Source organism: Hyperoodon ampullatus (assembly GCF_949752795.1).
Source record: "Hyperoodon ampullatus genome assembly, chromosome: 14".
Classification (NCBI taxonomy): domain Eukaryota; kingdom Metazoa; phylum Chordata; class Mammalia; order Artiodactyla; family Ziphiidae; genus Hyperoodon; species Hyperoodon ampullatus.
Window position 1 is genome coordinate 36,944,699 of NC_136927.1, and position 24,586 is coordinate 36,969,284.

General features: G+C 47.7%; 1 protein-coding gene across 1 annotated transcript in view; it reads left to right on the plus strand.

Annotated features, from left to right (window-relative positions):
• VPS35L (VPS35 endosomal protein sorting factor like) overlaps window positions 1–24,586 on the plus strand; it is a gene marked incomplete at its 5' end in the record, with an annotated part of 128,612 nt that overhangs the window by 102,240 nt on the left and 1,786 nt on the right. The window contains 3 exons of the mRNA XM_079719033.1: window positions 2,655–2,794; window positions 11,042–11,207; window positions 18,983–19,101. Of these exons, the coding sequence (XP_079575159.1) occupies window positions 2,655–2,794; window positions 11,042–11,207; window positions 18,983–19,101 (425 nt within the window). The remainder of the gene's footprint in view (window positions 1–2,654; window positions 2,795–11,041; window positions 11,208–18,982; window positions 19,102–24,586) is intronic.

Consider the following 24,586-nt stretch of genomic DNA (forward strand, 5'->3'; position numbering starts at 1 on the left):
TGCTGTGAGCATTCGTGTACAAGTATCTGTTTGAGTCCCTGCTTTCATTTCTTTGCGGTATACACCTAGAAGTGGAATTGCTGGCAGATGGTAATTCTGTGTTTAACTTGAGGAACCACCAAGCGATTTTCCACAGCAACTGCACCAGTTTAGATTCCCACCGGCAGTACACAGAGATTCCAGTTTCTTTACATCTTTGCCAATACTTGTTATTTACTTTTTTTTCACAGTGGCCATTCTCATGGGTGTGAGATGATATCTCATGGTGGTTTTTCTTTTTTAATAAATTTATTTATTTTTGGCTGTCTTGGGTCTTCGTTGCTGCGTGTGGGCTTTCTCTAGTTGTGGCGAGCGAGGGCTACTCATTGTTGCAGTGCGCGGGCTTCTCATTGTGGTGGCTTCTCTTGTTGCAGAGCACGGGCTCTAGGTGTGTGGGCTTCAGTACTTGTGGCATGAGAGCTCAGTAGTTGTGGCACATGGATTTAGTTGCTCCGCGGCCTGTGGGATCTTCCCAGACCAGGGCTGGAACCCGTGTCCTCTGCATTGGCAGGCGGATTCTTAACCACTGCGCCACCAGGGAAGTCCCTTTCATGGTGGTTTTGATTTGCATTTCTCTCATGGTGAATGATGTTGAGCATCTTTTCATATGCTTGATGTCCATTTGTGTATTTTCTTTGGAGAAATGTCTATTCAGGGTAACCTTTAGTCAGGTTACTTGTTTTTTTCATTGTTGTAGAATTTCTTTGTGTATTCTGGATATAAACCCCTTATCATATCTGTCATTTGTAGACTTGTGTTTCTTTTAAAAAACACAAATCTGATTCTGTTGCCCAGTGCTGGTGATGGCCTTTAAACTCTGCTCAGCTCAGTCTTTTACCATCCCTGGGCTACTCTCACCTGGCCACTCAGCTTTTGAGCTTTGTTCATCATCTGGGCATGGAAATAATTGTACCTTCCCCATAGGACTGCTTGAAGACTGAGAGCGTTAATTACCTTAAGATAGGGCCTAGGAGTTCCCTGATTTCCATGAATAGCGCCATTTACTACTGTCTGTAGGCCAAGACAGAAGACCCTGCAGCTTCTGACTCTTTCTGGGAGGTTTATCTACCAGAGCCCCTATATCAAGACAAGATCAACTGCTTCATGTCCCCCTTAGAGCAGAGCATACGACAGGCTCCCAGCAGATAGGTATTAATTAGTGTGATCACGTCGGGCTCATCACCACACTTATGTTGTCAACTCTCGCCCCCTCTGTTTTCCCACGCGTGCCCACAATGCCCGGGAGAGTGCCGGTTCACAGTTGGCGCTTAATAACTTCGCTTAGGTGAATGTGGTACGGGTGTGAGTTCGGGGTCCTGGGAGGGAAGCTCCTGGAGCAGAGGTAACTTTATGTAGTAAACCCTGATATCAGTGTCTTTCCATACTGTGGTTTCTTCTTTTGAAGAAGGAAGAGAAGGCACTACCCCACTCCAGCTTCAGTCGCAGACTCTTCTCGTTCAGGGCCAGCCTCTGTTTCGGGCTGTGGGCGTTTGTTGTTGCATCTGTTCCTCTGCTGTGCTGGAGGGGCTTCTGGTTTTAACTCAGGGTGCTGCAGACCAGAGCACTGTTCTGTGTGCATCACTGCAAGCCGTTGCGGAGTGGAAGTGTATTTGAACCATGTAAACGTTTGATCTTGTCGGGTAGTTTAAAATTTCGTTTGTCAGGTCAGTGTTCTGTCTGTTTTGACCCTGAGGCTCTTTCTCATGGTTAGTACTTTGGCAGTTCTAGAAAGATCTCTCCTTCTCCCTCTCCATCTACGCTCCCACCAACACACTGGTTCCTCCCCCCACCGGCTGTGTCCTCCTGTTGCTCCCTCGCTCTCACCTCCCCCTTCCTCTCCATCCCTCCTCTCTCCCTCCTCCCCTTCTTTCCTCCCTCTCACCCTTGGAGGTCTTCTTGTTTTATGGTCTATTTCATAGTTCTTAAAGTGTCTTCATTTTCCAAATGACTCTCTGGAACTGTCACCTAATCAGAAGTCTTTAAAGCCGTGTGTGTGTGTGTGTGTGTGTGTGTGTGTGTGTGTGTGTGTGTTTGTACGCACGCACACATTCCTTCAGGCATTTCCATTGTTATTTCTTTAACAAATACAGTGTGCGTTAGAGTAGATTCAGACAAACCAGAGCTTGAGCCTGGGCTCCACCACCACGGCTGGACCCTCCCGCATACACAGGCCCTGTGGTAGGACCGGGCACTTCTCGTTCCACACCTCATTTCCCACCTGTGAAGTGGGCTGCGGACAGCACTTTCCTCCTGTGGTGAACCGGAGGGTTCACTGAACCAGTTCAGGTGAAGCCTTCAGTACAGGCAACTGTGACTTCTATGCCCTCTGTAACAATTTGCCACGTGCTTTTTTCACGTATTATCTGAAGCCAATTTGAGGTTCTCTGAGCCAAATCGCTCAAAGGAGGAAGGGGGGGGAAGAGGAGAGCTGGGAGGCGGCAGCACCCTCTCAAGCGAACGTTCCAACGAGTCGATCACGGTGCAGAAACCCTCTTCCAGGACCCGCCAGCTGTCTTGAGCCCTCGGTGTGGCCTGACTTCCAGACCGTGTGAAGAAGAAAGCAGACCCTGAAGTTTTCAGCATTCTCATACACGGACTTTTCTTCTGTCTTGCAGCTGATGCCTTTTTCAAAGCCGCTATAAGCCTCGTTCCAGAAGTTCCAAAGATGATTAATATTGATGGAAAGATGCGGCCCTCAGAATCATTCCTTCTGGAATTCCTCTGCAATTTCTTTTCTACTTTATTAATAGTTCCGGTACGTTTCCCCAGAAGACCTGTAGGTGATGTCTTTCTTTGACCTGTTTTACATACATTCTTAGTCCTAAAAGTGCAGGGATGTTCTATCTATACCTGTATTGGTTTTCTAGTCAGATGTTTGAATTTTTCAATGTGTTTTCTATTCATTCTGTGTCCAGGGTATATAGTCTAGGCTCTCTATATGGCCGAGGGGGTATCGCTTAGTGGTGAGGGCTCAGGCCTCCAGATCAAGACACCTAGGGTAGAATCCCAGCTCTCCTTCCTTCCAGCTCTGTAGTTTCAGGTGATTGTGTAACATTACCAGGATGCAGTTTACTCATTTACAAAATGGAAGTAATAAGAGTATCTACATCTCTAGGTTGTTGTGAGGATTAGGTGAGCAAATGTACGTGTGTGGTTAGAACAGTGCCTTAGTGCATAGTAAACACTTAAAAAGGTAATGGTGTTGTTATTTTGATGGCAAGTACCAGAAACCACAACAAGTTGGTAAAAGTTGAAGGGGATATTGTTGGAAGATGCTGGGGTTTCTCGTGGAATATAGGAGATGAGAAGTCAGGCTTGGGCTGGAAGGAATCAAGGCCACTCCCAGGATCCAGCATTAGGACCTTCACCCTAGTTGGGGTTCTTAACCTGGGGTCCACCTACCCCAGGGTTTCTGGCAGGGCAACCATGCATTTAGATGAGAAAAAAAAGGTTTTTGTGTGTTTTTTTTGTTTTTTGTTTTTTTACAAACCTCAGTGAAATTTAGCCTTTTGCTTCAATTATGAATCACAGTCAATGAGCCACAGTACCAGTTGCAGTAGCTGGGACTTTGTCACGAAAATAATCAACAATATGTTTATATCACATTTCAGGTGTGAAAGTTATTTCAGAAGATCGTCTACATGTTTCCTTCCTTTAAAAGTGCAGTAGTTATTAGGCCCATCACTACTTCATCAAGAAGTAATAGATTACAATATAACAAATACATTGAAAAAATATTTTGACAACTATATTTTAGCATAATTGATTGCCTTTGTAGTCTTACATATTTTATTTTCTGCATTAAAAATAGTACTCTGAGTTGTGCATAGGCATCACCAGGTTGTAACAAGGTCCAGGCACAAAACGGGTCGGCTCCTGATGAAGCCAGACGTACATAGGAATCGGGGATGATTTTTAAAATAGAGTCCTGCTTTGTCCCATGCCTGCCTCCCCACTGAGAGTCTCACTCAGTAGGTGGGATTGGCCTCTGAAGCAGCATTTTTGAAAGCTCCCTCATCAAGTCAGGGTAGGTGGTCCTAGGACCACACTTTAAGAAATGTCCCTCTGGACTCAGGCCATGAAAGTAGCCCAGCTCCTGTGGGTATGGGGTTCCTTTTTGGGGTGATGAAAATGTTCTAAAATTGACTGTGGTGACGACTGTACAACTCTGTGAATATACAAACAACCTATGAATTGTGCATTTTAAGTGGGTGAATTGTTGGGTGTATGAATTATATCTTAGTGAAGCTGAGAGAACAAAAAGTGAGTTGCTCCGAAGTTTCCAAGTTCAGATCCCAAGTTCTTTGAAGAGGGGCTGGGATATTCAGGAGGCGGGCTTGATGCTTGATTTCAGTGTTTTCAGATCTCCTTCTTAGTACTTTATAATCAATTTCTCTCTTTTTTTGGATATTCTAGTTATTTGTCAGGTGACAAAATCAGGGTTTCTAATGAGGAAGTTGATCAATGTCATTGTTCATTGATTAATTGGGATGCATTTTCCTTCTGCATATGGAGTTTTCTCGGTGAAAAATCACTGGAGCCTTGAAGAAAAGCTTGTGTTCGGTCCTGACCCGATGACTCAATAGCCTTGTGGCCTTGAGAAAGTTTTGTAACTTTCAGAGCCTCAGTTGTCACCTTTCTAAAATGTCATCCAAATGCGCACCTAGCAGGGCTGCTGTGAGGATTGACTGAAATGATAGCTATGAAAGTGCTTTGTGAACCAGAAACTTGGTCCCTGGGGTCACAAACTGATGACCAGTGGGTGGAATCCAGCCCGGAGACATACTTGTTGGCCACATCATGATGGAAAACCCTTGGAACTAATTACCCACATTTAAAAATTGGTACTCCACAGGAAACCCCAGATATTTAGTTCCTTGTGAAAAACCAGGTCCAGCCATGGGAGGCCTACATTCCCCACCTGGCCAGTTGGCCTCAGCTGGAGAGCAGCTACCCTTCCTGGGGGGCATGTGCACTCTCTCCAGGTCCCCGGGTGCCTCTGGGTCCATTAAATCCTTTTCTGTTGCCTACCATTCCCCTAGGCATTCAGGGGAACCCTCCTGCCAGACTTTATTGGTTCCTGGTATCAGTGCTCAGGCTTTTGCCAGGATTTACTAAAGATGATGAGATGAAGAATAGCCACAGTTCGTGACTTCTTACTAGGTGCCCTGTGCAGTGCTAACTCCCTTCGTCAACATTCAGTCTCTAGGAAAATGCCCCCAAGCCTTGCAAGGTAGGAGTCATTGTACCTTTTCCACTTAAGGAGACCTGGAGCCCAAGAGGCTTGCCTGGGGTCACGCCGCTGTTGAGCAGCAGAGCTGGGAGGTCTGTGCTGCCCCAGAGCCTGTCCTGCATGATCTGCCTGAAACGTTTGCAGGGGGCTTTATTTGCTCAAGGTTGTTGAGACTTAACAACCCTACGTCCCTCCTGTGGGATGCAGCATAGTAACTACTGGCCGGCTCTCCGGGTGCAATGAGATGTTGAGCCTGAAGGGCCAAGGCTGGGCGCTAACCGAGCTCAGAAGCCAGAGGATGGGCCACATGCGAGCCCCGCCCGCTCTGAGTAGGTTTAGCAGATGACTCCCATATCCCACCTTTACCTGGTTCACATTTTTACCTTTCATGTCACAGCTTTTTTTTAATTCTATTTTTTAAATTTAATTTTATTGTTGTAAGGACATTGAACATATCTATCCTCTTAACACTTTTTTTTTTTTTTTTTTTGCGGTACGCGGGCCTCTCACTGTTGTGGCCTCTCCCGTTGCGGAGCACAGGTTCCGGATGCGCAGGCTCAGCGGCCATGGCTCACGGGCCCAGCCGCTCTGCGGCATGTGGGATCTTCCCGGACTGGGTCACGAACCTGTGTTCCCTGCATCGGCAGGCAGACTCTCAACCACTGCGCCACCAGGGAAGCCCCTTAACACATTTTTAAGTGGACAGTACAGCTTCGTTGACTCAAGGCACAATATTGTACAGCAGATCCCTACGGCTTATTCATCTTGCTTAATTGAAACTTTAAGCTCATTGATTAGTGACTCCCCATTTCCTCCTCCTCCCAAGCCCTTGAATTCCACGCTTTGATTCTATGAACATGACTATTCTAGATGCCCTGTATAAGTGGAATCATACAGTATTTGTCTTTCTGTGACTGGCTTATTTCACTCAGCATAATATCCTCAAGGTTCATCCAAGGTTATGATAGCATTTCCTTTTTTTTTTTTTTAAAGGCTGAATAGTATTCCATTATATGTGTATACCACATTTTATTTATCCATTTATCTGTCAATGAACATTTAGCTTGTTGCCACATCTTGGCTGTTGTGATAGTGCTACAGTGAACATGAGAGCACTAGTATCTCTTTGAGATCCTGATTTCAATTATTTTGGATAAATACCCAGAGGAGGGATTGCTGGATCATATAGTAGTTCCATTTTTAATTCTTTGAGGTACCTGCATACAGTTTTCTATAGTGGCTGCACCATTTTGCATTCCCACCCCCAGAGCACAAGACTTTTAAAGAATGGGTTTGGAAAGCTTTGATTCATTTTATTTGTTTAGAAAAAAATTGAAGCCATTTTAGACCAAACAAAATACCTGGCCCACTCTATTCATACTTATAAATGCAGAAGTAAACATTCCCCCAGGACAGCCCTCTCTCCTCAGCAAGCAGCACCACCTTTGGAGCATTATGAAGCATTCGTCTTTGGCGTTAGTAGCAGTCAGCCTCTTGGTAGACTGCAGAACAGTCTTCTCTATGTTATTGAACTAATGCATTTCTTTTAACAACATTAGGTAGGATAAGCAAAGTAGAATTAATTGAACAAGTTCAGTGTTACCACTTCACATGCCTAATTTTGATTCAGTTGAAATTTGTAGGCAGTGGAAATGTTTCCTTCAGTTTTCTGGCACTAATCACCAGGACACAGCAGGGAAACGTCTTTTCTCTGTCTTATCTTTGAGAAAACGTCCAGCCGTCAGCATAACATGGTATCCAGGTGCTAAGATTCATTCATTCCGTCCACCGTGCAAATATTTGTTGATCTGGGAATGGAAGAGTGAACATGAGAAATGTGTGCTCCCACTCAAGGAGACAGATGCTAATAAGCAAATAAATACTTAACTACAGTTGTGTAAGGTGTCATAAAGAACTACAGGGACCTCTGAGAGCCTCAGATTTGAAGGGAAGTGGGTCAGGGAAGTTCCCTGAGAATGTGTTACCTGAGCCGAGATCCAGAGGAAGACTAGTAGGTCCCTAAGTGCGGGGGGTGGGGGTGGGGAGGGGAGGGTGTTCCGGGCAGAGGGAGCAGTGTGGGTAAGGCCTTGAGGTGGGAAGGGTCACCCAGCAGCACTGGAGGGTCTGGAAGAGAGCCGCAGTGACGAGCGAGGTGATGAGAGACTAGAGGGACACCAGGGTCTCGAGCTGGCAAGATGGGCAGGGGCTGGCTGCAGCAAGGCCAGGGAGCTCTGCAGACTCACCGAGGGCCTCGCATCTCCATGGTGATCTGTCTCCTGCCCTCCACCCCCGCCACATCCTCCCAGTGCCTCTCTTTCCTTTCTTGCCCTTCCTCCCAGTCCCCTTGTGTTCTGGCTCCTTTTCTAAAGGACTTGAATATTTATTTAACACACTTACATACCTTTTACAGTGAGCCAGCCAGCCATTCACAAATACTCACTGCAAACAAACCTGTTATTATCCTCATCTCACAGAAGCAGACCCTGGCACAGAGAGGTGAAGTGACTCACCCAGGGTCACCAGCTAGTAAGTGGCCAAGACAGAATTCACAGCCAGGATGTGTGTACTCGGCACTGTCTTCGCTGCCCCTCAGGTCTCCTGGGAAGTTAGTCATTTTCAGGGTATTCCTTCCCTCAAGCAGTGACATTTAATAGAAGGATTCCCGCAGACCAAGGAGCCAGAGGGATATTCTGAGTGGTTGAAGGCAGGCCCCCTTTCCGTGCAGCAGAGAGAGAGAGAGAGAGAGAGAGGTTTGAGTCCCTCCCAGGCGCCCCTTGGGAGCCGCCTCCTGAGCATTTGTTTGCTGCTGGGCAGCCTTGGCAGAGACCCCAGGGGAGACCTTTTCCCCCTCGGATTGCCAACTGAATTGGGATCTCTTTTTCTTCTTTAAAAAAAAAAAAAAAAAATCTGTGTTTGCCTTTCTTTAGTTGCTGGCACTGGTACAATTTCTTTTGAAAATGTTACAACCACTGAAGCGTGGCTATCATGTGGAAAATGTTTTCCTTGTAGAGAAGGTTGGAAATAATCTCTTCGTCTCTTCGGTTGAAAGCTAGCAGGAACGGCTGGCTACAAACCTTCACGTCTCCGTTACCCCTTCTTCCACCTTTTTGAAGGTGTGTTGAATGCTCCCTCACAATAGTTATGGCAATTTGTACTGAAATTAAGTTACTGGAACATTCAGATTGTCGTCTCTTTCCAGGGCAGATCCTGAAATAGAATATATTTTGAACATCCACATAGCAGAACGAAATAGCCTAGTTAGAAACAGCTGTTAGCAAAGAAAGGCAGTAGTAAGCTGCCATCTGAGACTGACTCTGGCAATGGAAGGCGGACCATGGCACAGACAATTTTGCTGCATATAGTTTGAGGTACTCAGATTTTGGAGTATCATGTGTCTTCTTTTGTGCCGATACCGTAACAGCAATTCCTGTAGATGTTAGCAGCTGTACAAATCATCTCCCACTATTCCACCCTCATTCTCACCCATTGGAAGTATTACTGCTGTGTATCCACACATTGAATTACATAGCTGTTAACTCCCGCCCACCTCGGTTATCACACTTCTACTCCATGCCTGAATTCAAGATAGCCGACTATGTGTATGCCTTCCCCCAACTAGCCAGCTCCATAAAGTCTAGTTCATCCCTAATTCATCTGTAGAGAGGCAGTATAAATAGAGTATTAGCAGTTAGGAATGTCCACTCTGGAGCCAGACTCCCGGGGCTCAAATCCTGGTTCCCCCATGCACCAGCAGTGTAGCTCATTTCCCATCTGTGAAATGCCGGGGAGAGGAGGTCATAAAAGTATCTTCCCGGAACGTAGAAAAGCTATGGTAGCTACAATAGCTACCATAAAAGTTAGCTGTTGTTTTTGTAGCCACCTCAGTGCCTGACACATAGAAGGTGCTCGAAAAATGTTATCCACTCAACATTATTTACCTACCAAGTGCCTGCTCTGTGCCCAGCACTGTCCCAGGAAGCAGAGACAGGGATGGGGCACCCTTTGCAATCCTGGGCAGTTCTGGCAGTGTATTACTGGCAAACACAACAGATAAAGTACCTGCCGTCCTGGAGGTTATAGGCCAGGATGAAAAAAAAGATGAACCAAGAGGTATGTTTGGGTAGTTAGGAATAAATAAGATCACTTCAGATGCTGAGCACTGCTCTGAAAAAATGAGATGGATGACTTGATGTGCGGAGAGACTAAGAGAGACGGGTAGGGGCTCTGGATTGTCAATCAGGGCAGGAGCTAACATGTAAGATGAGATCTGGAGGCTGTCAAGGAGCCAGTGCAGCCAAGTCTTGCAGGTGAATATTCCAGTCAGGGGAACAGCAGGGCTGGGAGGCCAGACCCCCTTGGCATATGAGCTGCCCTCTGGAGCATCCTGTGCCCTTCAGTCTGGTCTGTGTGGGAGACTGGCCTCTGGGGGTCGCGTCACCGGGGCTTCCTTCCTTCTGGCCTCCAGCTGGTTCAGCCAGCGCGAGTAGTGACGTGGGCTGCAGGGCAGGAGGGGAGCGAGGCTGGGGTATTTATCCCCCAACTCTCACTGGGCCGTGTTTGGCGATGGCTTTGTTCTTCCATCCAGGGCTGCAGCTGCTGCTGGGTGGCCTCCTCCAACCGCAAAAACTCGCTCCCCACCGCGTGCTTTCAGCCCGAGGATGGTAACAGTTTCCCTCTGTTGCCAGCCCCTGGGTGCCTCATCTTTCCTCACTAGTTCTCTTCATTCTAATAATCTTGCATTAAACCACCCTTGTTTAACCCTGGTGAACGCGTCCTCTGTGTCCTGCCAGGACCCTGAGCGGTCCAGCTGGTCCCAGGAGCCATAAAGGTGGCGCTGGACTGAGTGAGGGGCAAGATGGACCAGCCGGGTCAGCAGGGTGATGGCAGCAGGAGCTGGGGGAGGAGGGGTCTTTGGAGAGCGTTCGGCAGGGGAGCCACTGCATTGCATATTCCTTTTTTTTTTTTTTTTGTGGTACTTGGGCCTCTCACTGCTGTGGCCTCTCCCGTTGTGGAGCACAGGCTCCGGACGCGCAGGCTCAGCAGCCATGGCTCACGGGCCCAGCCGCTCTGCGGCATGTGGGATCTTCCCGGACTGGGGTACAAACCCATGTCCCCTGCATCGGCAGGTGGACTCTCAAACCACTGCGCCACCGGGGAAGCCCTGGATATTCCTTTTTGGAACTGAATTGAAGCTGCTGACTTTTTTGCAGCCCAGCACTGGTTCAGTTTAGCATCTGAGAAACACTGTTAAAGGTCTGTGACTGACTGTTGGGTTTTTCCTCTCCCAAGAGAGGATCCTCAATTCAGCTGTTAATGTTGCTGAACGCCCTAAAGAGTGAGGCTGTGTTTAAAGTCGGTGCCTTTGGTGGTGACAGTGATCATTTGGGGGTTTACCCGAGGTAGGTGGCTTCTGCTGTGCCGTCTGCAACGAGACCTGCAATCTAGCTTTTGTAGTTGGAAGAACAGGGCTTTTTACTGTTATGGACATAAGAGCAAGGCTGTAATTTTGGAAACAGACCATTAAACTGACAGGTAATTTTGCTTTCTTTGCTCAGACCCAGAGCTCTCAAAGCTTGTCTCCCCAGACTGGAGCGTGTTGTTTAGTGGAGTTAACAACGTTGTGTCACTTTTCTCTCTATTGTTTAACCATAGCTGGCACTTTAATTTCTCTACAGCTGCTAAAGGGAGGGACCTGGGTTTCTGTCTTGATTTTTTTTTCCTCCTGCTTCACATCTACGATTATTTATCCTTTCTTTCGTCCTCCACTAGGATCATCCTGAACACGGGGTCCTGTTTCTTGTTCGAGAGCTGCTCAACGTGATCCAGGACTACACCTGGGAGGACAACAGTGATGAGAAAATCCGCATCTACACCTGTGTCCTGCACCTGCTGTCCGCCATGAGCCAGGAGACCTATCTCTACCACGTAGACAAAGGTAGGTGGGTCCCTCCACCAGACTGCACTGTGTTTGAACTTCTGAACAGCAAGTGCAGGGTTTTCATTGTCTCTTTTATTTAATCCCCTTGTGTTTTACCTACCATGAACTTCTAGTCCAGGGTCTTGATAAATTTGCCCAGTGTAAGAATTACCTGGAGCTCTTAAGAATACAGGTTCCTGGGCCCCATCTGTCTCTTCTAAATTAGAATCCCCAGGAAGAGGCCTGAGAATTTGTATCTTTAACAAGCATCCAAGATCATTTTGGCAAACAGACGAGTTCAGAGAAGCACTCTCTTGGATCAGTGATGTCTTGGGTGTGCCACAGAATAACCTAGAATGGTGATTACATATGCACATGCATGACCTTCATCCCAGGCCTGTTCCTTACCAGTTTCATGTGGGTCCTGACCTGGACCCTTAGAGCAGGTGCTTGGAAGAAGGAGATGGCCTTGCTCCCCAACATGCAACCAGCCATCTTGAACTCGCTCCTACAGGTTTGGGAGCAGCCTCCTCATGTCCTTGACACAACATGGGACAGTCCCAATTCCAGACCTTTGCCCACTGAGCCTAAGCATCTTCCTGCTTCTCAGAGCCTCAGTTCTGATTTTTGGTTTCCAAAAAAATGGCCCTATTGTTAAAAGCGATTTGGCCAGTAAATGAATACTTCAGAGTTTAAGCAACTGTCTCTACACTTGGATATTTTAGGGAACAAATTTGCAGTGCTAAGGATGGCCTCCTGTTATAACTCTCAGAGGCTTCTTCTGGCTGGCATTTGGGGGCTGAGGTTACGTAAAGATGTAACTTGGGGAGGCTGGTTAATGTCAATGATGATTAACTCCCACGATCTGAGCTTCTACTGTGTGCCAGGTATGGCACCAGACTCCATGGGCCTCTTTCTCCTTTAATCCTGACAGCATTATGAGGAGGACGGGCATTTGTGTCCCCATTTTACACACAAGCAAGGGGAGATACCGAAAGACAACATGGTTTTACCAAGCACATGGTTTCCAGGGCTCAGGGCCAGTTAGTGCTCAGAGTGGAATTCACTGTGGTACATGCATTATGCTGCCTCCTTGATTACAAAGTAACAATATTTTGATTAAAGTATATCATAGTGCATACATACAATAAACCATAAAGCTCAGCAGATTATCACAAGGTGAACACACCCAGTAACCACCACCCAGATAGAGGAATCAAACATTACTAGCTCCCCAGAAGTCCCCTGTATGCCCCTGTCCACTCAGCACCACCACTTTCCTCTCTACAGGTACACTGCTCTCCTGACTTCTAACATTACAGATTAGTTTGCCAAGTTTTGACTTTTCCGTAAATGGATTCATTTAACAAGCATTCTTTGGCGTCTGGCTTCTTTCACTGTGTTACGTCTGTGAGATTCTTCTGTGTTGTGTGTAGCTGTTGTTCATCCTTTTGCATTGCTGCATAGTATTCCATCATATGAATATACCAGAATTTCTTCATTCCCCTGTGGATGCAGTTCTGAGCTGTTGTGAGGAGTGCTGCTGTGAACATTCCTGAATATATAACTCTTGGGGTTCATGTCTGTCGGGTATATGCCCAGGGTGGAAATGCTGGCTGGTGGGATTTGCTTATGTTCAGCTCTGGTAGGTACTGTCTCACAGTTTTCCAAAATAGTTATACCAGTTTACACTCCCACCAGGCATGAATGAGATTTCCATTTGTTCCCTTGATATGGTCAGTCTTGTTCATTTTGCCTCTTCTGATGAGTGTAATTTGCATTTCTCTGATGGCTAATGAGGGTGAGCTTTTCCTGTATTCGTTGGTATTTTTATTTCCTCTCTTGTGAAGGGCACGTGGCGGGCTCAGAACAACAGAGAAACTTTTGAGGACCAGATGCTGCTGCGGAAGTGGGTCTGTAAACCTGGGCCCTGTGAGAGGAGCAAGCCCTCTCCTTACTCTTCCCTTCCTTAAACAGATTCACTGAATCCCCTGTCTACACAGCACAGCAGGGCAGACTGTAGAAGCCAGAGCGCCAGCACAGGGAGCGTGGCTGTGTTTGACAGGTGGAGTCCAGTTTTCTAGCTTTTAGAGATGAAAACAGAAGGGTGGGTTTTCTTTGCTGCCTTCTTGGCCCAGCTGTTTACTCTGGGTGCACAATTGTGACCTGACAGTTGTCTTCGTAGCAGAGAGTCCCAGGGCCCCGGGAGGCTTTGCAGGGGTGAAGGCTCCATTTTCCCATCTCTTTCTTAGTCGAGGCAGCTCTTTAGACAGTGCTGACAAAGGTTCGAACTTTTGAAAAACGGGGGTCAGATTTTTTTTTTGCATTTACGAAGGATGCCTTGGCTGTTTTCTTTCCAGATGAATAAGAAGAGAATGTTCTGAAATGACCTGGAGCCAAAACTCCAGTGCTGTCATGCGAGCGTGCGAGAGAGTGTGCTTGCTGTGGAAGGGCAGGGCACTTCTGACACTGAATGTCTATTTATTTAACACGCAGATGTCTAGTTGGAAGAGTACAACTCAGGGGCCCGTGGGAAGTCGGCACAGCCCCTTCACTCCTCCATGTCACCTGCCAGGCCCTTGAAGCATTTGGGGTTGTGACCCCAGGGCAAGACAGATGCAGAGATCCTGGGCTATTTTTAGTAGCCATTTGCCAGGGATCTCATTTCACCCCGTTGTGAGCGCCAGTCTGGACTCTCAGCCTGCTTTACACTCTGGCCAGGCCAAATTACTTCTGTCAACTTTGCACTTCTCTCCCTCCGTCACCACCAAGTATTAGCATGGGAACACTTTTCCCCACTTCTGAGCCCGTTTTTCACTTTCTCTGTGAGTTTTCCACCTTCAGGGTTCAGCCTGGATCTGACTCTATAATTCCATCCCAAGCCTAGGTTTTAGGATCCTGGGACCCCCAGGCCGCCCTCTCCTGCCACGCAGCCCATGCAGTTGTGATTGCCCGTTTGTTCGTCTGCACCTCCTGTGGACTGTGTGCTCTGTGAGGGCAGGACCAGGTCAGCCCGTTCCCCACCCACCACGTCTCTGGGTCCTGGAACCTGGCGCAGAGCAGGCCCTCACCTAGTCCGTGCTCTGCGTGTGTGAGCGGCCTGCACTGAACACGCCTCTGACCCCTCTGGGCAGGATGCCTGCAGCTTGGGTGGTTGCCACAGGTGGTCCTAGACCTTCTCACTTCTCCCCTGCTGCTGGGCTAATCCAAATGAGAGTAGGTTACTCCATCTCAGAGTAAGACTGGGGATTTATGCCAGGAACTAGCCTAGTCCTCAGCAGCAGGTGTGAGAAATTCCTTTACCAGCTGCATTTTGCCACCCTGCAAAATCAGATGGTGGTGAATGGCTGAATCAAATTCTTTCTCTTCTTACAAGAATAACCGCTGTCTTCCACGTCATGGACAGGAGTTGAAACACAGCAGCCAGAGCCAGAGCTGTCTCAGAAATCCTGGGACGGATGCCTGCAGCTCAGGGCAATTCACTACCAACCTGTGTCACAGGAACAACTACAAAGCCAGCAGCCGACCCAGGAGAGGACTCCCAGAACATTCCCCACAAAGGGGCAGTTCAGAACCAGAGTAGAGGTTTCATGCGGACAGAGAAGCTGGGGAGCAAGGAGACCAGCTGTTCTTCTCGTTCTCAGGCAGTATGTCTGCAACCTGCTTACAAATGGTTCAGCCAAAAAAAATGATGTATATATCTGTGTGTACGTGAGAGTGTGGAGAGAGCAAGCGAGAGAGCTTCACAGAAGTGGCAAAACGGCATCAACTGGTGATGCTGGGTGAGAGAGAGGCAGCACGTCAATGTACTGTTATTCCCACTGTTCTACAGCCTTGACATTTGTTTAAGTAAAAAGCTGGGGATAAAAGAAGAAGGAGTTATTCTTTTTTTTTTTCCCACTTAGAAACTCAGTAGTAATTTATTTGGAAAAAAGATAAGCAAAGAATGGTTCATTAAAAAATACATTTCATAGTGTCGTTCTTCCTCCTTCATACTTTTCCCAAATGCCTAATTGGGAGTTAAATATAAATGTAAGAATTTTAGAAGAATATTATGTACAATTTTATTGAAGTAGAAGAAGGAGTTATTCTTGAAATAGCAACTAGAAATGTACATGAAGCATCCCTGAAATTATTTTGTCAATCAGCTAATTACTACATGCTTATACCTGTACCATTCCCCAAAAGATTCAAGACAGATTATAGGAAATATATAAAATAATAAAATATAATTTTTTAATTGAAAAAATTGGTTCCTAGGAAGTTATAAATTAGGAAATATATGGCTATATATGTCTGTGTGTGGTATATAGGTATACTGGTTTGTCACTTTACTAACAGTGTATTATAAATATCTTTCAGTAATAGTATATTGTAGCAATAGTATAGTATAGTGTAGTACATGGTAGTTAACAACTGTAGATCATATACTTTTATTGTCTTCATAGTATTTTATTTAATGCTAATGCCACAGAGCATTTAATCAAAACTCTTGGTAGATATTTCCACTGCTTCTCCTCTCACCATTACACACAACATTTATAATGAACATACATTGAACATACAATGAACATTGTCCTCTATGATGAAACAATATCACATATATGCATCTTTGTGCAACTGGGGGGATGATTTTCTTAGGATAAATCCCTTGGAGTGGGTTTTCCCAAGTCAAAGATCTGACCTTTTTCTGTACTAAGACTTCTTTTTCTGGGGGAGTAAAATATACATAGTGATAAAATACATATAAAGCTTACCATTTTAACTATTTTTAAATGTACAATTCAGTTTTATCAAGTATAGTTGCAGTGTTGTGCAACCATCACCATTATCCATTTCCAAAATTTTTTCATCCTCCCAAACAAACTCTGTACCCAATGAACAATAACTTCCCCCTTCTCCCCTCCCCCCAGCCTCTGGTGACCTCCATTTTACTTTCTGTCTTTATGAATTTGCCTCTTCTAGGTACCTCATATAAGTGGAGTCATACGATAGTTGTCCTTTTTTAAAAATTTTATTTTATTTATTTATTTTTGGCTGCGTTGGGTCTTCGTTGCTGCACATGGGCTTTCTCTAGTTGCAGCGAGCGGGGGCTACTCTTTGTTGCGGTGCTCGGGCTTCTCATTGCGGTGGCTTCTCATGTTGTGGAGCACGGGCTCTAGACGTGCGGGCTCAGTAGTTGTGGCTCGCGGGCTCTAGAGCTCAGGCTCAGTAGTTGTGGTGCACGGGCTTAGTTGCTCCACGGCATGTGGGATCTTCCCGGACCAGGGATCGAACCCGTGTCCCCTGCATTGGCAGGCGGATTCTTAACCACTGTGCCACCAGGGAAGCCCTAGTTGGCCTTTTGTTTCTGGCACATTTCTCTTATCATAATGCTTTCAAGGTTCATCCATGTTGTAACATGTAGTAGAATTTCATTCCTTTTTGTGATTGAATAATATGCCACTGTTTAGATAAACCACTAAACCACATTTTGCTTATCTATTGATCTGTCAGTGGATACTTGGGTTGTTTCCACCTTTTGGCTCTTGTGAATAATGCTGCTGTGAACATTCATGTACATGTATCTGTTTGAGCCTCTGCTTTCAAGCCCTTGAGCATTGGAGTTGCTGGATCCTGGAGTTGCTTTCCCACAGCAGCTGCACCATTTTACATCCCCACCAGTGATGCATGAGGCTTCTAGTTTCTCCACATCTTCATCAATACTTCTTATTTTCCTCTTTGTTGTTGTTGTTTTTAAATAACAGCCATCCTAATGGGTGTGAAGTGGTAGTGGACATTTCTTAAGGCTTTTCTTACTGATTTCCAAACTATGGTACTCCCACCAACAGTTTACCCAGGCCTACATCAAAACCTGGTATTCTTTCTCACCTTTGTTGATCTGATAGGTGATGTTTTACCAAAAGTTCTTCTGTGGTTTTAGTTTTCTGTTCTTTGATCACTAGTGAAATTGAACTTTTTTTTCCCCTAAAATTATAGGCCATTTAGATGTATTTCTGATACATTGATGTATTTGCCAATTTTCCTATAAGTGACCCTAAGAGGGGTCAATTTCTTAAAAGCTCAGAAGCCATCCCTGCACATTGTACCTTGGCTTTTCTTGTCTTCATGGCCAATGCCTGTTTAACGTGATCCCCTCGTTCTGTAGCTCGTTGCCAGCAGTCCAGGGAATAGTTCTATGCAGGCCCTGACAGACGGCTGGTGACTTTGACCATAATGGGGCTATCCATTGTGGCTCTGACTCTCAGCCTCACCCATCTGCAAGCTAAACGGGTGCCCCGTGTCCCTCGCTTGTGGTGTCACCTCTTGTTTGCATCACACAACTTCATGGGCTTTACTGTGATCTCATATGTATCATCCCTTTTTGATTGTATATGCCTAGGAGACAGGATCGTAGGGATGGTGATGAGCTGGGCCGAGAAGAGCACAGCAAACCACATCCCTTCTCCCAGATGAGCTAAGCTGAACCGGTTTATTGACAATGTCTCTAAACCATGAACTGGATTAGCACTCTGTGTACATGGCTGTGTAAGCCCAGCCACACCCCCCCCAAGGCACCTGCACGGCCTCTGTTTTATCAGATGTCACTGCACCTGGGACAGTGGCCCAAATTTTAGGCCTCCACCAGATCAGAAACATCTAAGCTGCCACTGCACTTTTCCTTTCATTGACCATTTAGCGCTGAGGGTGCTCCAATGGTTTTGCAGTGAACTGAGCGCCGCTCATTCACACCAGAAATAACTATGCTCAGCCACGTACAAGTCGGCATTTGGAAGCTGGGGTGAAAGCAGTTAAAAAAGGATCTAGCAAGAAAAGGCATGTAGGGAAAGAACTGACTCTGCAAGGCAGAGGTTGTGGTTCCCTTACAGACGGTAAGATTTTGCAGCAGCCTGGCCCTGACCCCTCACCGCCCGCCCCACTAAAAAAAAAAGAAAAGAAAGAGAACCACTGAAGTGTCCGCAGGAGGGACCAACCAAAAGCATTCTGGTCCATCACACAATGGACTACTGCTCAGCTAGTACAAGCAAAGCAGCACATCCATATATGCTGATATGGAAATAGCTCCAGGAATCATTAAGTGAAAAAAAAAACCAAGTGCAAAACAGCACCCTGTAGAGTCCCTCTCCTTCCTTACCCAGAGGTCATGCTTTGTGTGAAGGTCGATAGGAAGGAGGGAGGGGGGAGGTCAAACTCAGGCTGTTCTTGCAGCTGCTCTTTCTCTAGACAGCGGCTGTCACAGGAGCCGCCCAAGGAGAGAGGGGACTTTAGTGAAAGGATTCAGGTTTGCGAGAAGATGTAGAGAACCTTGTGTTCCATCTGCACAAGTTTTGAGGCGGAGTGACAGGGCAGGGGGCTGGGACTGCTTAGGCTTTGACGGGAGCCTCCCAGTTTGGGATCCTGGCTGGGACAGGCTCGGAGCCTCAGTGTCCCCATCTGTCATCTCTTGCACGTGCCGGTTATGAGGACTCCACAGTAACACCTGTGAAGCGCTGAGCCCAGTGCCTGGCACACCGGTGCTCAGTATTGACAGCCGTTCTGATGGTCACTGTGATGCTTGCTGTCCCCCTCCATGGCAGGGCCGGAGGGGACAGACTTCAGAGTCTGAGCTCTCTGGCTTAGACAGTCTGGAAGGCCAGGTGTTTTCTCCATGATTCCCAAGGCCCCAAGCCCGTGGGAAATTCTGGCCATTTCCATTTGCCCTGCTTTGATTTCCTGCCACCTGCTGACACCACGGCTGCCTCTCCCTGGCCTTGGGCTTGGGAATGTCTCACTGCTCTGGTTTCTCCCATCAGTTGACTCCAATGACAGCCTCTACGGGGGAGACTCCAAGTTTCTGGCTGAGAACAACAAGCTGTGCGAGACGGTGATGGCTCAGATCCTGGAGCATCTGAAAACCCTGGCCAAGGACGAGGTAGGTGCCCCTGCCGCCCCCATCCCCGCCGCTTGCCCTGAAAGCATGCGTTCCCAGGGTGCTTGGACATTGGTTCGTCCAGAGTAACGCGCCTGTGTGAAGACTGTTCATCGAGGGCCCCGGGGCCTTTGCTCCCGCCATTTTCTCTGCCTGCACTGCGCCTCCCCAGGGTTCCCCTGGCCACCCCTCTCATCATTCGGGTCTCAGCTCAAGTACCTCCTCAGAGTGGCCTTCCCTGAACCCTGTGTCAAGTAGCCACTACACTCCTGCGTCCCTCTGAACTGTCCCTGTGACGCTCGGGCATTCTCTGAAATGCTCTGTGTGTTCACGTCTCAGTCGCCTGCCTCCGCCACCAGAATGTAAGCTCCATGTGGCCAGGACCTCAAGACGTGGGTCTCGGAGACCTGCCTGTGCCTGAGACAGGGTCTCTGGGATCCATCTGTCACTCACCCCGGCATCCTCACCTTGAAACTGGCGTACAGCGGGTGCTCAATCAGCACATGTTGAGTAACAGCCTGCACTTTCCACACCTTAGCTCTTTGAGGCCCACAACAGCCCTGTGATGTAGGTGCTGCATTCATTCTCCTTGGACAGAAAAGAAAATCGAGGCTCAGAGAGGTTTCCAGAGCTCCTGGTTTCCTCTGGCTGTGACAGAACAGGGTTCCCGCCCAGATCCCCAGGCGTGAATCCGTAGCCACTGCATCACCCTCCTCGGTCAAGGCCTTACCACTTACCTTTTAAGAAGTGGCATACGGTTGTTGACCAACCATGATAGTAGGCTATGCTTGCCCAGCCTTTTTCTTTTTTTTTTGCCGCACCCCACAGCTTGCGGGATCTTAGTTCCCCGACCAGGGATTGAACCCAGGCCCTTGGCAGTGAAAGCTCGGAGTCCTAACCATTGGACAGCCAGGAAATTCCCATCCCAGCCTTTCTTATACGTAAGTGTAGTGTGGAGAACTTTGCGTGTGTGGTTTCCTCTAATTCTCACAACAGTCCCATGAGTGGGAACAGCTGTTATCCCTTTACACTTTCCAGATGAGGAAACGGAATCCTAGAGTGGTAGCTATGGAATGTGGTCAAGGCAATCTTCTAGAACCCATGCCCTGATCCACAGAATATATTTATCAGATGTTGCGTCGTTCCTTTTCAGAGCAGTTTTTCCCATATTCTCCATATAGATAGATGGTTGACTGATTTCAAAATAATTTCCAAATTATAGTATGATCTAAATAACCACCTGGTACCCTTCCCCAGTTACTCCATTTTTGCAGCTTCAGCTCAAACATGTGGGTGACAGTTGGATCCCAGTAGCTCTGACTCAGGCTTGGTGGACATTGTGTTAAGGCTGATTCCTGCTGTGTAATCAGGGTGGGGAGGTTGGCAGTGACTCTGGAGTCAAAGCCAGTGCCTGACCTTTCTCTGCGTCCTTCCCCTGGGGCAGCTCATGTCAGGCTTCTGCCTCCATGTCTGCCCAGCCCCACCAGTCTTGCTCTTCACTACTCCAAAGAAACTGACAGCTCATTCCTGATCTCATGTTGGCAGATTCCTGTTTTCTCTCACTGCCACTCACCCCCCACCCCTTCCAATTCCCTTTCCCAAACCCAGGACAGATGTTGGACTGCAGGGTTCCCAGTGGCTTTCCAGCCCTCCCCTTCCTGCCCACACGCTTCCCCAGCTCCCTCCTTCCCAAACCTCAAGTCTCATGTTTTTAGGATTTGCTTCTCTACTCCCCACCCCACTAAATCCTTTGAAGACAAAATAAGATCAAACTGGACTTTTAATTCTTACTCACTTCCAGGACTGTACAGAATGCCACCATTGCCCATCCCCCCTTCCCCACCCCACCACAGAAACCATGAGAATGTTACACACACACACACACAACATACATGTATGTCCACGTTCCCATTCTCCCCAGGGTATTCAAGCAGGTCCTGGAGCGAGTGGGATTTTTTCCAGAGTCCATTCCCCAGTGGCCACTGCCGAGGTCAGAGGTTAGCAGGCCAAAGGGCAGATGGAAAACATGGAACCACTGCTGCCCTGGGGGCCCCAAGTGCCTCCCAGCGCCCTCTCTAGGGAGGGAGGATTGTGGGTGGGTCCCACTGACCCTGGGGCCCCCTGGCTGCAGGGCTGTAGAATGCTGGGGAGTTAATGCTTGGAGGGCACTGGCTGTCAGTGGAGGGGGCAGCATCCGAACCCCAATTTCTTCAGGAACTGGTTTATCAATCCAGTTAGTGTTAGAAGAGGTAACTCCGCTCCTCCAACTGAAAGGCCTTTTTCGAAAGCCTGTAAACTTCGTCTCTGCAGTAGGCAGCTTTCAGGAGAGAGCCCTCATTACGCTGCAGGAGAAATGGAGTCCTTCACCTTCAGCTTGCACTGGTCACTCCCCTGCTGTGAAGGATTCTTAGCATCTTCCCTGATCCCTACAGCCAAGGGCTCTGGCTCTAGCTTCTTGCCAGAGCAGGGCTGTGTGTTTGACGGTCGCGCCCAAGAAACATGTGCCCCGGGCCTTGAAAATGCATTTCTTCACTCTGACGCGACAGGCTGGGTCCAATCAGAGGTGGCTGCTGACAGCATCAATGACCACAGTCTAGGACCTCCAGGCTCACAACAAAAATAGAGCCCAGAACCATATAATTTGGAACTATTTTAACATTTGTCTCTTTCTCTTGGGGGAGCAGGCATTGACCGTAATAACGAGTCTGAAATAATTCCGAAAGAATAGCAGGGCTGGAAAGTTTCTGAAGTACATTTCAACTCACATAAATACCAGGAACTCTCACTGAAAATGTCTGCCCATATAGGCACATTTATTAGAAAAAATACGGGTGGACTGAGCTAAGATGGAACATGTCATCCTTCACTTTAACAGCATGCTGTGAGATTCGGCACAGGCGGCCCTGGGAGCGGAGGCCTCTAGAGCCCGGAGCGCTCAGACCTCTCTCAAGCTGCCGCGCAGCCAAGCTGGGCGCTGTGAAAGCCCAACGCTGGTGCCCGAGCTGAGTGTCTCATCTCGCAGCGCTGGTATCAGCCCTGCTTCCAAAATTGTCCTCTACTTGCACGTGAAGGAGCCAGCCCTACCCTAGTCAGGAGCTTTATGAAACTGTTTGGGTGTGGTGAGGCTGGGAACCAGGCCAGAGGGTTACAACTTCCTGCAAATGACAATTCCCCTAGGAAAAGAAACAAAAGAAGCTCTTTTCTATTTAAAACCTCTGTAGGGAGAAGAGGGGCTCAAGGCCCTGGTTTGGTCTCTCGTAATGTGTTCAGTTTCCTGGGTCTCTGCACGTCGGCCGCCTGCCTGCTCATCCCCAGACCTGTCTCTAAATGATCTCATTTTTAATGGGCTGTGCATTTAAAACACATGCGAACTGGGCTTTCAGAGTAAAATGCTTGAGAAGATACAGAATAGAGAAATAACCAGTAAGATACTGTCTTACTTGTTTGACTTTTAAAAATTCTCCCTTGCTTCAAAGAAATGTAGTTAAAGGGCCTCTCTTGGGAGACTCTTATAGTTGGATTTGAGAGTTTTCTGTTAGCTTGGTCCTTTAGATCTGAGCAGAAACCAGGGCCCTCCTGTTCCCCAGGCATCAGATGAGAGCCAGTTGAAAAGGCGAGCAGGATGGGCTGGAACCCACTGGCTGGTCTCTGCCCCGTTCCCGACTGGGGCAGAGCTCACTGTCTGATTAAACAAAGGAACCCAAAGCAGGCGGTTGCCAGCCAGTTAATGAGTCCACCAGCCTTCCCTGCTTGTGCCTGCAGGCTTGGGACCCGACAGTGTGACCCCACTCCTTGACAGCAGTGCTGTTCGGTCGGCCCAGCTGCTTCTGTGACGGTCACCTGGTCCAGACCGCTGTCTAGGCAGGCTCAGTTCAGGGGGGCTTGAGTCTCTTCACTGTCGTCACTCAGCCACCCTCACCCAACTGCATTCTTAGCTGCTCCTTGGCAGTTTTATTGCGTTGTTTTTTTCTCCACTAGAAGACTTTAAATCCTCACTTGGGAGAGGGCGGCAGGAGGGGGTAACAAAGTTGGCTCCGCAGTTAGCCTAGTCTGCTGCTCTGTGGGCTCCACACATGGAAGGATGCATGGACAGATGGACAGTTAGTAGGTTGTTTGAAAAAAGCAGGAAAAAAAAATGTATTGGTCTAAACCACATCAAATCGTTCCTATTTCCCTGGATAAACCTGTGTAGCTGCACCGGGCAAATCTGTTAGCTTCTTCAGAATCTGGATGCCTAATGTGATGGTAACCATGGGTCTATGGGAACATCTTATAAACCGGGAAGGGACATGGGAGGGTGTGGGTACCAGCACAGGCTCCAGAACTGGACGACTGGAGCTCAAATCCTCACTCTGCACTTGCTGGCTGCGGTCCTTGAGCAAGTTCCTGAAGCTTTCTGACCACATCAGCAAAATGGGAGCGTATTGGTTTCCTATTACAGCTTTAAGTCACCACAAACTTAAAACAACCCCCATTTATTATCTCACCAGTTTGGTAAGTCAGAAGTTGGTGCTGGCTGGGCCAGTTTCTCTGCTCCTGGTTTCACTCACAAAGCCAAAATCAAGGTGTTGACTGGCTGGGTTCTTACCAGGAGGCAATGGGAAAAATCCACCTCCCAGCTTATTTGAGTTGGCTACTTCAGTTCCATACGGTGTAGGACTGAGGTCCTGTTTCCTTGCTGGCTGTTGGCTGAGGGTTGTTCTCAGCTTCTAGAAGCCGCCTGCATTTCTTAGCTCTTGGCCCCCTTCTACCATCTTGAAAGCCAGCAGTGGTGGGTCGTGTCCTTCTCATGCTTCAAATCTTTCTGGTCTCCCCTTCTGCGTCATCTTTCCTTTGCTTTCCTCTTCTGCCACTTGTCTCTGACTCTAGCCTGAAAAATTTCTCTGCTTTTTAGGGCTCAAGTGATTAGATTGGGCTCACACAGATAATCCAGGATTATCTCCCTAAGGCCCATAACCTTAATCACACCTGTGAAGTCCCTTCACAGTAGCACCTAGATTAGTGTTTGGATAACCAGGAGTTGGGATCCAGCTCTAGAATCCTGCCTACCTACAGAGAGTTGTCGTGAAGATTAAACAAGGTGAGCTGTGTAAAGCACACAGCTCATACCTGTCACAGTGTAAGGACCCCATACCCACTGGCTGCCAAGGAGCAAAGCAGACACTCAAGGCTACTGGCAGCACTGATGTCTGCAGCGCGAGCCAAGAGCACCCAGCAAGGGCCCGGGCGTCAGCTCTCCAGGACCCACACAGATGTGTGATCTGACCGGGTCCCCTGCTCAGGCCCACCTGCTGACTTGGGCCTTCCCCGGTGCCTTTGTTTACCTTCGGGAGCTGGTATCTTTTCTCCTGGGCCTGTTGCATTTTGGAGATTTAGTTTCCCTTCTGTCTTTACCATTCAAAGCTGGGGTTCAGGTTTGGTCTACTCTGACATTTTGGTTAGACTTTACTTGTTGGAGAGTACCTTTCACATCAGATCACTGAGCAAA